Raw genomic sequence first — 14400 nt, forward strand, 5'->3', positions numbered from 1 at the left:
TTCTGATGCATCTAGGTCCTCTTGTAGATTTAAGTTGTCCTGCATTGTTTGTACTCCTTTTTTCCCTTGTTTTTTCATGATGTTCACGTTACTTTCCAGGTCTGTTTGACTGCTGTGTTTTTGCTTTCTCCTGTAAATTTGTTTTGGCTTTGTATATCTCTGTTGTCTCTCCTTTGTGGTGAGAGATTATGCCTCGAGATGTTGGGCTTTATTGTACTTTAAAGCTGATTCATTCTATTTATAAAGGGCTTCTGGATTCTGTATTCATATAGTGATTTGTTGTTTGTTCTTAGGACTTTATGTTTAGGTTAGGTGCTATGAAGGTATAAGGGTTAGTATGTCTTGGCTACTTTAGAATGTTGCTCTACTGAAGGGGGATACTAACCGTAGATTGGATCAGGGTGTTGGTAGTAGCTAGGTATTTAGGAGCCCTATAGACAGCCTCGAAACATTCACCTATTTGCATTTAGACAATTACACGTAATGGAGGACGTAATGCTTGGGATGAAAGTTGGGGGGAAGGGGAAGAAAGCTGCTCTTAAAAAGAAAGAAGGAGAGGGAGATAGAATAGAGGAGAATGGAAAGAACAATAAAACTTGAAAGGGGAAAGAAAGAAGGAACAGGGGAGAGAAAAAATAAAATAAAATAAGAAATAAAATTAGGTCTTAGAGATCCATTTTCTTCTCTTCCCGTAGGCAGAGCTGTGCCCTCCGAGCTGAGTTTTGCCCTCTATGTGTCAATAGCAATCCTTGTAAGGCGGGCTCCTAGGAGTCTCTCAATCCTGTTAGTCCAGAGCTGTTTCACTTCTACGGCCCCTCCTCCCCTTCCTCCTGCCAGCCAGCAAAGTCCTGCTCACCGGAGGCGGTTCCCCAAGGATCTGGTTACACTTTCAGCCCCACCGCATGCCCTATTTCCCGAACGACTGAGCACTCTCTCTGTCATTCATCTAAGCCCCAGTGCTGTGGAGCTGTGGTCTGGGAGTCAATAGTTTAATTTTTCCCGACCCCTTTGGTGGGCACGCCCTCGGAAGCTGGCGGCTAAGACCTTGGGTGTCGCCACTGGTGGTAATGGGAGTTGGGGGTCGAGAATCCCCTCTGCTTCCCTCAGCCCCTACAATCACGACCACTCCGCTGGCGGTAGCAGGAGTTGGGGGTCAGGAGTGTCCTCTGTTTCCCTCCGCCCCTACTGTCACGCCCTCTCCGTTGGCTGTTGGGGGAGTTGGGGGTGGGGAGTCTTCTCTGCTTCCCTCCGCCCCTACAGTCACGCCCACATCACTGGCGGTAGGGGGAGTTTGGGGGTCGGGAGTCCCTTTGCCCTTATGGTCACGCCCACGTAGAGATTTTTGAAGTTTCCCGGTTTTTTGTATCTGGTGTGGGTGGGAGTCACACACCTGTTAAAGTAGATTCTGCTGGGAAGGAATCTCTTTGGCCAAACTCTGGTGACTTCCCCTTGGTGACTTCCCCTCTCTCCTATGGCGCGCCCCTGGCTCTTTGCCGGAGTGTCCGAAGGGAGGGGTGGGACTGGCTTGTCTCTGGTCTGACTCAATCCCTGGTTTTAGTTCCCAGTTCGCTATTTCATAAAGACTTGGTTAGAGTCCCTTTACATTGCCTCCTGAGCCGGGTGGGCGGGGCCGTTCGCAGAGCCAGGCGGAGGGGGCTGTTCGCCGGGCGGGCGGGGCTGTTCGAATGTTCTCCGCAATGGGCGGGTGGTGGCCATTTGGCGGCGGCCGGCGGGACTGGACCTCTGCGCCGCGTGGCCAAGATTCACTCGTCTGGGACAGACTGTCACCTCCAATAAACTTACTAATTCCCGGCAGGTCTCCTTTCAGCGGAATTTTGCTAGAAGTTTCTCAGCAGGTAGAATCTAGGCGTATTAATGGGTCTCTCTGATCCCGTTAATGTGGAGATACTGAAAGTGCTGTCTCCTCGCCGGCCGCCATGTTGGGTCTCTCCATCATGTTAATACAACAGTGGCAGTACTGTTGATAATGGGAGAAGCCTAGAGAAATATTGAAGAGATAAAATCATTTAAAACTTTTCGCAGAAGGAAGACTCCAGGATAACTCCTGAGCTTGTCCTTAAGCACCTAGGAAGAAAGTCACGGTATATCCCTGGATGACAATGGTGTGAATTTCATAATAAGTTAAGTTGACACAAGAATGTGATGTAGATGTGAAACTTCCAATTTTGTCCTAACAGTGTTTTATTTCGTTGCTTAAAAACATTATGCATTTTCTGAATTTGTAGCACCTACCAAAGGCTTACAGTAGATAAATCAAGATTTGAGAATATCTAGGAATTGTGAAATGGTGTGAAAATTGCTCTCTGTAATTCCACATCATCACTAAAAAATTTAAATTGTATGGTTTATTCTTAAAAACAACAATTGAAAGAGAATAACTTCCCCTACATACAGTTTCATGAAATTAAAGGAATGGACTCTGTATTAAATACTTCCAGAGAGTTCCTGAGACCAGAAATGGTGGCCCTTCTTTTCCAGCAGCTGGAATCCAAAAGATCTTGAAACCAGTCCTGAAAGGCTTGCTCCTATGCAAGAAATCCTGGTGGCTTTTGAAAGGAAGATAGAGAACTATTCTGGAAAATTTCAAGTGGTAGTAGAGGTGAGTCACTGACATGAAGAATTTATCCAGGGACTACCAGTATTTATTTCTCTATTTGTTTTTATTAAAAATATATATTTAGCTAAGGCAGTTGAAAATATTAGTCTTTGTGTTTTTAAAGGTTTTAATGAGTAGAAAATAGTAGAGCAAGTGCTTCTCCCCATCATGTACAAATACATTATAATTTTAAGAAGCTTTCAGCAGCCTTATGAAAATGTCTTCAGCGGCCATGTGTTTAAGATGATGATACTGAGAAAAGGCATGAAAACGATGCCATACTTATGCTTTGAGTATATTTTGAATGTAAGCTCTGGTTGGATGAAAATTTTTAAACGTGTATGCATTTGCTTTTATTCTTAACCTTTTTGATCCATCAGAAGACTTTGTTTTCCTTAGTTGGAGGAGGATGTCCCCTTGCTCTGACTTATATGCTGCTTGCATACCCTAGCTAAGCTCCCTATAGTTTAGTACATAATTTAGTTACTTTACTGTACTGTAGTTGTTTTAGTTAGGAACAGTGTAGGATTAATATACCGTGCCCCCTCCTCCCTTAATTATCTTACTCAGTTTTCAAGACTGGGTGATACAGGGCATTGTACAGTTCTCTGAAAGTGGAAAAATGTAAACTGAATAGTCTTCCTCTCAATTTTGCACTAAGTCATCCATTTTCCTTCCAGAGAAGTAACCAATTAGGTTTCTTGTATATTCTCCTTGAAATATTTTATGCATATGTATACAAACATATAGGTAGTATAGATTTTTATGTCCTTACACACACAAAAAAAAAATCTTTTGATCTAGAGGTCAGATTCTTGTTTTCCCCAATCTACTCCTCAGAAAATTGGGTAGAAAAGTTTTATTTTGAATAGTTTTGCTTTTCTTCCTCTAGATTTATAATGGACATATAGCATTCATTCAGTAAACACTAATGTTTAAGATTCTGTTGATTACTTTAATGTCACGCATTTTTTGCCATTGGGAACTTAGAAAACCTAAGTGTATTCTAATTATTTGCAGTATCTGCTATTCTATTATTTCTTCCACTTATCTCATATTTTAAAAACAACCAGTAAAACCCAAGTAAATATGTGGATACAAATTAGTGAAAACTATGCATGTAGCTACCTGAAGTTACATGACACTTTAGTAAAAACTTTACTTTTGTTGTTAATGGCTGGATATCAGGTACTTTTTAGCATCTAAGGGATGAAGTACAGAAAACATTTCAGGAACAGATAGGAGGAAGGTACAGAGAAAAAATGATGATGCTAAAAGAGGGGAACCCAAGGAGCCACATTTATTTATGAGATGTAGCCTCTGAACTTGGAATGGACTGAATTTGGTTTTAGTTGAGTTGGACAAATAGAAGCATATCTTATAATAGTTTTCTCACATAGAGAACTCTACTTTCCAAGACTTTGGAAGATTAAAGCAAAGAGCAGAATTCAACATATGTTATTCTCAGGGAAAATAATCATTAACTTGGAATTTTAGGTGACCTGTCTGTCATTGATCTTATGTTTTTATTGTTCTTAATTATTTGTTTCCTGATAACTAACAGTGAATTAAACTTGGGTGCTTTTGTTGCCTCTTATCTTTTATCTTCACATATTTATTTCAATGCTCACTTGTCAGTAAAACTATTTTTGTGTTACTGCTTAGTTGCCAGTCACTGGAAGTACTTTTTTTTTTTTTTTTTTAAATAGTGATTTTTTTTTAACACAGTACTGTTACATAAAAATGAACAAATTACATTTGTGTACTTATTCATTCTACCTATTTTCTTTTTATCTAGTCCCACTTGTTGTTATATTTGTTAATTTTATTTTGCTTTTTGTATGTTTTAATTTGTTAAAATGACAAATGTAATAAGCAGATATAGATTAAAACGTTTTAAATTGGCAGCCTCAATTCCGTTCAGACACTGTAAAACATTGAAACCTTAGGACTTTTAGAATGTACATTTTGTTGTTTTTAATGCTGAAACTGTGATTGGAAAAAATGTTTTGTCCTTAAGCAGTTTGGGAATTAGAAATGCTTCATCTGTGTTACTTTGTGATGATAATGTGTTAGGCTATAGATGCTTCTCAGCAATTCAAATAATAATTTTTGAAATTGCATCTCAAGTGATATGTGAGGCTTTGGGCTGTGCTGTTGTTCTTTGTATCAAATTATGGGTTATATAGAGAAACTAAAAAGATTATGTACTAAAGAGAGTAAAATACTTTTAATAGTAGGTTTTGGGATTCTTAAATGTTGTATATTATACTATTTCCTGGTAAAGCCTTCCTTCATAATTATATTTTGTCTAAAGATGATTCAATTTAAAAAGTAGAATACAGAATCCATCTTTCTAGGAACGGGCTGATTTTTCTCTATCATTTTTTTTCTTTTCTTTTTTTAAACACTTGTTTTTTATTGTAGGTGGGCACAATACCTTTATTTTATTTTTATGTGGTGCTGAGGATCAAACCCAGGGCCTCGCACATGCTAGGCGAGTGCTCTACCACTGAGCCACAACCGCAGCCCTCTATCATTTTTTCTTTTTCTTTTTTTTCTGTGTTTTTTATTGGTGCATTTTAGTTGTACATAATTGTGGGATTTGTTGTTACATATTCATAAGTGTACACAATATAAAAATACAGTTTGGCCAGTATCATTCCCCAGTATTTCCCCTTTCCCTCACTTCTCCCCTCCTTGTTTCCTTACTCTACTAATCTCCCTTCAAGTTTCATAAGCTTCCTCCCACCCACTTCCTTTTCCTTTTTCCTCTCTAGTTTCCACTTATGAGAAGACCCTGGGCCTTCTGAGTTTGGCTTATTACGCTTAACATATTGGTCTCAAGTTCCATCCATTTTCCTGCAAATTACATAATTTCATTTTTATTTATGTCAGAATAAAATTCCATTGTGTTTATATGCCACTTTTTCTTTATCCATTCATTCATTGATGAACACTAGGCTGGTTCTATAGTTTGGCTATTGTGAATTGTGCTCCTGCTATAAACTTGGGTATGCAAGTATTGCTGTATGATGATTTTAATTCTTTAGGATAAATACCAAGGAGTGAGTAGTGTAGCTGGGTCATAACAGTGGTTCTTTTTCTTTTCTTTTTTTTTTTAAATATTTATTTTTTGTAGTTGAACACAATAACTTTATTTTATTTATTTATATGTGGTGCTGAGGATCGAACCCAGGGACTTGAATGTGCAAGGCGAGCGCTCTACCGCTGAGCCATAACCCCAGCCTCAAGTTCTTTTTCTTTCTCCCCCACACCCTGTTTTTTTTTGGGGGGGGGGGNTGTTTTTTTTTGGGGGGGGGGGGTGGTGGTGGTGCTGGGGACCAAAGTCAGGGCCTTGCAGATGCTAGGCAAGTGCTCTTCTACTGAGCTACAACCTCCTACCTGAGAGCAGACTAGCTTTAGTGGAAAAAAAAATAACACTAAATTTTAGATATGGTCTACTTAGCTGGCATTTATCATAGCTGTGAAGTATAGTTAATTTATCCCTCATTATACTAATATATATTTCTTAAAGTAAAAAATTAAGGTTAACTTTGTATCTGATAGAGTTTTACAATCATTTAATTGTTAAGAATATCAATACATTTTCTGCACACTGGATTTTTGACTTTTTTGTGTTTTTTTAATCTTAATTTTTAGGTGAGCTATAGTTTGTTGAGTAAATGTCTTTAAAATATACTTTTAAAAATAAGCTTTACCGAAATTTTCATTTAAATGATTTAAGAGTTTTTTCTTCCCTTTTTCACACTTGAAGTGAAGGAAGAAAAAAAAAGTATTGACAGGGAATGCCATGACTTTTCTAAAGCTAGAGAATTTTCAACATTACTAATATCCTTGAATTTTTAATAGTTTATTGGATAGCCTTACAAGTATTCCTATTATTGGAGAAGTGAAAAAAGGTTTGAAAATTTAAAGTTTGTCAGAATGATGTTCAGTACTTAGATAGTAGAAGTTAAGATTTGCTGCAGTCCGGCTGCAGCAAACTAACCGGGGGGTGACGAGGAACTTGTGTACGTTGATACAGCAGGAGTGGAAGCCGTTTATTGTAGGACAACAGAGGTATTTATACATTTTACACAGCTTATCTTAATTAGCATAAACTAGATACATCAGTCAACCAATAAGGAATCTCCACACTTAATGGCTCCCTGGAGTTACTTCACAAACCACTCCCTCTGGCAAAATGCCAGGTGCCATCCAGACTTGTTTACAGACTCTAACATTTGCCAGGCGCCATCCTGACTTGTTTACAGACTCTAACAAAGATTGTTCTTCCATTATCGAAAACTTAAATCTCGTGCTGGTTACAAATAATAAAAGGTTTAAAGTTTACTTTTTCTTTTAAGAGAAACATATGCCATTTATCCTTTTTCTATCCCACCCAATGCAATCTGTTTGTCCCAGCTCCGGAAAACTGAGTCATTGATTGCAATAGAAGAAGCAACTAAAATTCTCTTTCTCTGTCAATGTTTGTTAAAGCAATTTGGATGAGAGAACCTAAAACAGAAGGAACAATGTTTTAATAACAGAAATGATGTATTTATAATGGAAACAATATGATAGTACACTTAGTGAAATTTCCTGGATTCTTATTTCTTCTAGATGCCACATGGTAGTAAGGATTGAGACTGAGAAAACTAGATCTTAGCTCACCTTGGCCATTGATTCATTATATTAACCAACAGAAAAATCATATAACCCCTTTGTACCTCAATTTCCTCATCTGTAAACAAAAAGAGCCTGTTGAGCCCTGACACAAAGAAAAGACCACCAACTCCAATTTTAAATCAAATTAAAGCAAGCTTGTATTTGTGTATGCAAAGAGAGCTGATCAGTGGCTGTCCCTCCTAACAAAGGCTAGAGACCAGCCCCACCAGCTTTCCAGGAACAAGGTTTTATAGCACAAAATTTGCAAAGGGGGGTGTCTTGAGAACTTACAGCTAACGGGATTTTGACAAGCATAATGCAAAGGCAGATAGTAGGTTAATGATCTACATGGCATGATCTTTCAAGGTAGGGCGTAAATTCAGATCCCAACATCAGAATTTATGAGGCACCACTGAGATTTCTGAGAGGGTTGTTATCTGGTCAGGGGGAGCCAGACATGGGTGAGTTCAAGGCGTGGGCAGGAATTCCAAACAAGTTTAGAAAATCGCAGTAATTTATAGTAAAAAATAAATTAACTTTTCATGACTTTGTGATGAGATAGTTCCCAGTCTTAAGATGGAATTGGGCTGGGTTCATGGAGCCTGGTATTTGCAAGCCCTACAGGACTTAGTCCTAGTTCCATTATTGAAGCCAGATATACTTAAACCACTGATCGCTTATGTTGGTTCTGTGAAGAGTTGAATCATGGAGACACATGATTAGGCTTTATTTAATATCTTGCAGATTTGGTTTCCTTTCTTATAAAATTAATGTAATAATACCTATCCTAAGGTTTTTTTAAAAAATTAAACATAAATACACACCAACACAAAGTGTTGAGGCTAATGCTTGTCAGTATAACTGTTATGTTAATCTTCATTGTATGTTTTCTTCTGATAGATACTGGGCAGTTTGTCAGGGCCAGTGGAACGTATTTTCATAGATTTCTGTAGAGTTCTTATCTGTAGTATCTTGAAACCTTGAGGACATGTGTTTTGTACTATATTTATTATCTCCTCCCTAAAATGCCAGATTTTTTCCCCTTTTACCCTTATTTTCATTTTTAAATTATTCAATCCTTTATCTTTGTCTCCATTGATCCTTTTACTTCTGACCTCCACCTTACCCTTTTCTACTTTTAGAAATTTAGAAACTACTTTTGTCAGTGTTGTCCTTATCCTTACAAATGATTTATCTGTATCTGTGTTATCACTGAATCCTTATTTCTCAAAATCACAACTAACAAAAAACATACACCTCTACCCAGTCACTTTTGGTGCAGTGGTCTCCTCTAGAATTTCACATCACCTCTTCCTTTCAGATTTTTATGCTTGTTATTTTCTTACTATCTGATTGTGATAGATGACATCATAGAACAATGTTTACTAATTTATTGTAATGTTCATTTATGTCTTGTTTCTGTTTTTTGCCAACAAAATATTAATGACTGGCACTAAATAAACATGACTGTCATATTCACTGACTATAAAACATTGCTGATGTTAAGAAGTATACCCATTTTATAGACTATTTTTAGTCTTGTTGAAATTTCCATGAACCTCTTGTTTGCTTGTTAGAAACTTTTACAGTCTTCTTAACCTGCTTCAGTGAAATGTATCTAAATTACTTTGTGCTTCATTGCAAATATTGTGTAAACCAAGAGGCAATTGTTTTTTGATATAGTTCTTTCCAAATGTTTAATGTTGTTATAACTTGTTCACCACATCTGCTTCCATATTCCCACCATGGCATAAAGAAGCAGCATCATTTGAGTGCTTGAAATGGAAAATATTTTCTTTTCACTTTAGGAAGGGTAAACCACACTGGAAGTTTCTTAGTTTTTCCCCTCCACAGAATTACATATTAGCTTTACTCTTACTAATTCATGCTATTATTCACCATGACATAATAGAGCCTTTAACCTTGTATTGTCAGGCACATAGATTTTTTTTTCCTGCCCCACAGCTTTGAAGCTGAGGTTTATTTTGCCTTACTTTCTATTTCATTTTAAGGGCTAAATGACAGTGATCCTTAATTATTTTTCAGTTTATCATCCCTTTTACTTCTAGTCCCTATATTCCTTAACTATCATTGTCTCTAGAGGAATAACAAATCTAGTTTACTCTGAGAGAATACTTACATTCAGCCAAGGTAGAATAGATGTAATGAAGTAAGAATATATTGAAATTTTATATATCTTAAAATTATCAGTTGTGAAAAGAGTCCTATTTTTTTTATTTGAAAGGTGATGATTCTCTACACTTGAGGACTATAACTCAAGGTAAACATTGGGTAAACTGTTAAACCTGAATTGCATTGTCAGTGGTGTAGTGGTTGTGTGATTGAGAAATCAGGAAAAAAACATATTGTAAAAGTTGATCTTTCCACCAGTTAAAATCATTTAATGAACTATGTTAATAATGTAATACAATATTATAATGTTTATAAATCTTACCTTTAGTTTGTAATGCAACAAATTGTCAAGGAAGTCCTATTTGGTGAGTCATCCACCATAGATGACACTGAAACTTAATTAAACTGGTTTAAATGATTATCAAACAGTTTTATGTCTGCTGAGCCATAATTCTTACCTTTGGAGTTCATCAGTTTTAGAGAAGAGGTTTGTATTAGTCAGCTTTATGTTACTTTTGTGAATAATGGAAGCAATTAACTTACAAAGAGAAAAGTTTGATTTAGCTCATGGTTCTGGAGGTTCTAGTCCAAGGTTGTGTGGCTTTATTGATTTGGGTCTCCCAAAGGCTCCAGATGGCTTACATTACCAGCCAGGAAAACTGAGAGGCGGGGTCTCACTGTCCCATTTAAGGGCCTACTGCTAAGGGTCTTTCAGTAGTCCCCACCTAAAGGTTCCACTATCTCTTAGTAGTGCTAACCTAAGGATTAAGTCATTAATTAACACATGGACCTTTAGGGGATACTCTTTCAAGCCACTGGAAGGTTCTGTATACCCTGAGCTTGTATGTAAAATTGAGCCATTAGACACAGAGATATTTTATTTGTTTGGTGGGGAAAAGCTTTCAGTAAAATCACAGGGATTAAGAGCTCCTAAGAAATTCATTCTGTAAAATTCTAGATTAGCCCTATTTCGCATTTATCTGGCTTCATTGTGCTCTTAATAGTTCATTGTGAGACTCCTAGAGTGTTTTGAAACTCAAAGAAAATTGAATCTTGAGTTGTTAACTCTGGAAATGACTGCATACTAGCACATTTAAAAAATCGTAAAAATGCCTATAAACTACCAGGAATTTTATTTTTAAGAAGTAATGAATGTAAAGGTTGTATTGTTTTCACAGAAAAGATAAAAAAATCTGAACTCACATATATTGAAAAATGTGAAAGATTAAAAATAGCATCTCTGTTTGGAACTTGAGTGATTAATTTCATAGTAATGATTTAAAAACCATTTTTTTAATAGTACTGGGGATTGAACCCATGGGTGCTGTACCACTGCACTACAACCACAGCCCCTTGTTTGTTTTGTTTGTGTTAGGGTCAGAATTGACCAAGCTGGCCTTAAACTTGCAATCTTCTTGCCTCAGCTTCCCGAGTAGGTGGGATTATAGGCATGCACCACCATACCCAGCTTTAAATTAGGTTTTTAAGCAGAACATATATTGGAAGCAATGTTATTTGGTATTTGTGTGTGTGTGTGTGTGTGTGTTTATGTATATGTGTGTGTATAGGATTACTTTTTAGTGTTCATATGAATAATTAAAATACTTGATTTCCTTGTTTTTTACTACAGTGCATGCAAGATATGGGAAATACTAAAGCAAGACTGCTCTATGAAGCCAACCTTCCAGAGAACTTTCGAAGACCACAGACAGATCAGTATCCTTTAGAAATTATTTATTGTGGGGTTAAGATTAACTCCTTTCTACTAGTCATATTTTATCTGTTAGTATTTAGGAGAATATGATATGAATTGTATCACATTCTTGTTCACTAACGATAGAAATTGATTGGTTCTGAGCTATACTTTGTATATAGTAGGTTCTTAAATAGGAATTTGATAATTTGCAATAATATAGTTTTTTTATATAATTATTACTGTGTATAAAATTTTATGACTGATTCTTCTTGATTGATCTCTATCTCTTGATAGGAGAGTATTTGTTGCTTATTATTTTAAACTATTATTAGAGATTTGATTTGTGAGCATCATGAGCATTTAAAAAATCATTTCCATAAAGATTTTTTTTATTAACTTTAGAGTAATTACGTGAAGCAGTTTGGCATTTTTGCTTTAAAAGGCAAAATAAATATTCAGTGTTATGACCTATATATTTACTGATATGACCTCTGTCAGAGGTTGCACAATTGTGCTTGCTTTACATATATACTTTTTTTTTTTTTTTTGAGTAGATAGGCAGACATTTTAGTTAGGATATATTTCACATTTATGAAAGATAAAATCATTTGATTCTTTAGATATGTTCATCAGGTTTTGGTTGCTGTGACCAAAATATCTTACAAGAACAACTTAAAGGAGAAAAAGGTTAATTTGGCTCATGGTTTCAGAGATTTAGTCTATGGTTGACTGACTTCACAGCTCTGGGTCCTAGGTGAGGCAGAATATCATGCCAAAAGGCTGTAGCAGTGGAATGTTGCTCAGGTTCATAACAGCCAGGTAGGAGAGAGAGCTAGGAATGTGATCCCCATGGGCATGTGCCCAGTGACCTACTTCCTCCAGCCATGCCTTAAGTGTTTATAGTTATCACCCATTGAATAATCTATTCAAATTATTAACCCATCAAATCAATCAATTCATTGATTAGATTATAGCTCTCATGACATAATCATTTTACCTCTGAACATTCCTGGAGTTTTTTACTCTTGAGCTTTCAGGGGATACCTCACATCCAAACCTTAACAATGGGATTTCTAAAATTCATTGAAGTTTTAGAAAGTAGGTTATTGGAATTTGCTCCTTTATAAATATGATTATTTAATTAACTGTAGGTGTTTGGATGCGTCCAAAGGTAATAAATAATATTTTTTATTTTGACAATAAAATGTAGTTTCTTAAAGGTCAATTATATGTTACCCATTTCAGTGGGAAAACAGTTTATGTGGCCTGTGGAAAATAATTTTCTTTTCTCACACAAAGATTCAGGGCATTGTATATTTCTTTCTTTTAAAATTTGGACAGAAATTTTTTAAGTTATAATGGAAAAGTTAGTAATTTGCATTTGTCTTTTTCTTTTTCCATGGCTCCATTCCCTTTAGCAAATTTAGCAATCTGATATCCAAGGGTATTTTTGTTATAGAAGATCCTAGGGTAAGAGTGGGAGGTGTATTTCTGCTTTAAAAATTGTATGAGCGAGGAAGTGTGTGACCTTTTAGATGGTTTTTATTTGAATTTCAGTTTTGTGAGGCAAGTGGCAGAAGAAGCTTATGAGGCATTTTGGTCCAAATTAATTTAAGGGTTTTCAATATCATGTAGAGCAGTTTGGATCTCATTTAATTGTCACAAGGGTTGATGTGTTTGAAAAGCCATGAAGGGTTTTGAAGCAGGGAAAATATTAAACCATTAACTTTTACCTCAAAGAAAATTGGTTAGAGGAGGATGGACATCCTAGAGGAAGAGAGTGAACATGTAGAATAGTAGTACAGCCCAAAATGAGCAGTGATGAAGCTCTAAGTTACATAGTATCATTGAATTAACAGGAAGGAACTTCAATGAAATTGGAATGCTGGAGCAGTTGGACTAGACTGACTTTGTTTCTGAGGAAGACACTGATCACAGATTCTAGCATGGATGACTGTAAAGCTTGTTCACTGAGAGAAGGAATTCATTACCAGATGGAGGTTTAAGGGTTAGAAATGAAAGATAATGAACCATGCTCCATTACTTTGGTCAGATTGAAGTGTCTGTTGTACATTTACATGGGATTATCCATTTGGTACCTGGAAATAAGAAAATGCAGGTTGGGGAGTCACTTAACATAGAAGTGATATAAAGTGTTAGGTGAAGTTGTGTTTACCACAGGTAGTAGTTCTTTCTTCTTGTTTTTTATAGAGAATTCTAGAAGTGCTCTTTCCTTCTCCTCTGAAAAATGAAGACCTTGTGAAAATCCTGAGGAAGAGAGCATGGGGGAAGGAAATATAACCAAGCAAAAAATCAGTGTCCTAGATAGTTGTTTCCAGCTGTCTGTTGGTTGCACTAACTTATTCCTCTTTGTATTCTTGCCTGAATTGACAAGAAATTCCCTTCATTGAACAATACACTTGTTATGGAAATTTTTGTGTACTGGGGTGATTGGTTTTGTTTGGGTTGGAATATGTAGGGGTTCTCTTGAATATTATGGGAACTGGGGGTAAATTACCTGAGGTTCTTGAAAGTTTGGATTTTTGTTTTTTTATATAATACTTTATAGATTAAAGCAGCTTCAAAGTTATTTAATTCATCACCTTGAATCCATGTTGTTTTTAAATGAGCCTAGATGATACTCAGGGAAGGATAATAGATGCCTTCTTAGTATCCTAGTATGTTGAACTTTTCTGTACAGTCTTAACTTAGTCCAACTGCTCCAGCATTCCAATTTCATTTCAGTTCCTTCCTGTTCATTTTGTGTATGTTGTAGGCAGTTTAACTTAGAGAAATGAAATGTTAATGAGATAGTGTTTTTATCTCATTATTATCATTATTTGGTACTGGGTATTGAACCCAGAGTCACTAAACCACTGAGCCATACCCCTAGTCCTTTTTTGTATTTTATTTAGAGGTAGGATCTCGCTGAGTTGCTTAGGGCCTCAATAAGTTGTTTGAAACTGACTTTGAACTTGTGATTCTCCTGCCTCAGCCTCCCGAGCCACTGGGATTACAGGCATGGACCTCTGTGCTTGCTTCTATGTCATTATTATTTCTGATACTTTGTCAGATATAGTTTAAAATATTTGGTGCGTATCTAAATTTCAGGAAAGGTGAGATTTTTATAGTGAATTAATTGGTGTCTGGTATCAGTAATTCTTCACCTTTGACCCAGTGAAAATAGAATTCTGGAAATCACAGCTACAGTACTTTACTACTTAATGGTTTCCTGGCATTATTATGTACACTGTCTTTTTTTGGGGTACCAGGGATTGAACTC

The 14400-nt window shown here is 36.3% G+C and overlaps 1 protein-coding gene across 2 annotated transcripts in view; it reads left to right on the top strand.

Annotated features, from left to right (window-relative positions):
* The window catches only part of Smap1 (small ArfGAP 1), a 255824-nt gene that overhangs the window by 149246 nt on the left and 92178 nt on the right, over positions 1-14400 (top strand). For both annotated transcript variants that reach the window (XM_015487902.2, XM_015487901.2), the window contains one exon: positions 11052-11137. In XM_015487902.2, the coding sequence (XP_015343388.2) occupies positions 11052-11137 (86 nt within the window). The remainder of the gene's footprint in view (positions 1-11051; positions 11138-14400) is intronic.

Source organism: Marmota marmota, unplaced genomic scaffold, assembly GCF_001458135.2.
Source record: "Marmota marmota marmota unplaced genomic scaffold, marMar, whole genome shotgun sequence".
In the NCBI taxonomy this organism is placed as follows: Eukaryota; Metazoa; Chordata; class Mammalia; order Rodentia; family Sciuridae; genus Marmota; species Marmota marmota.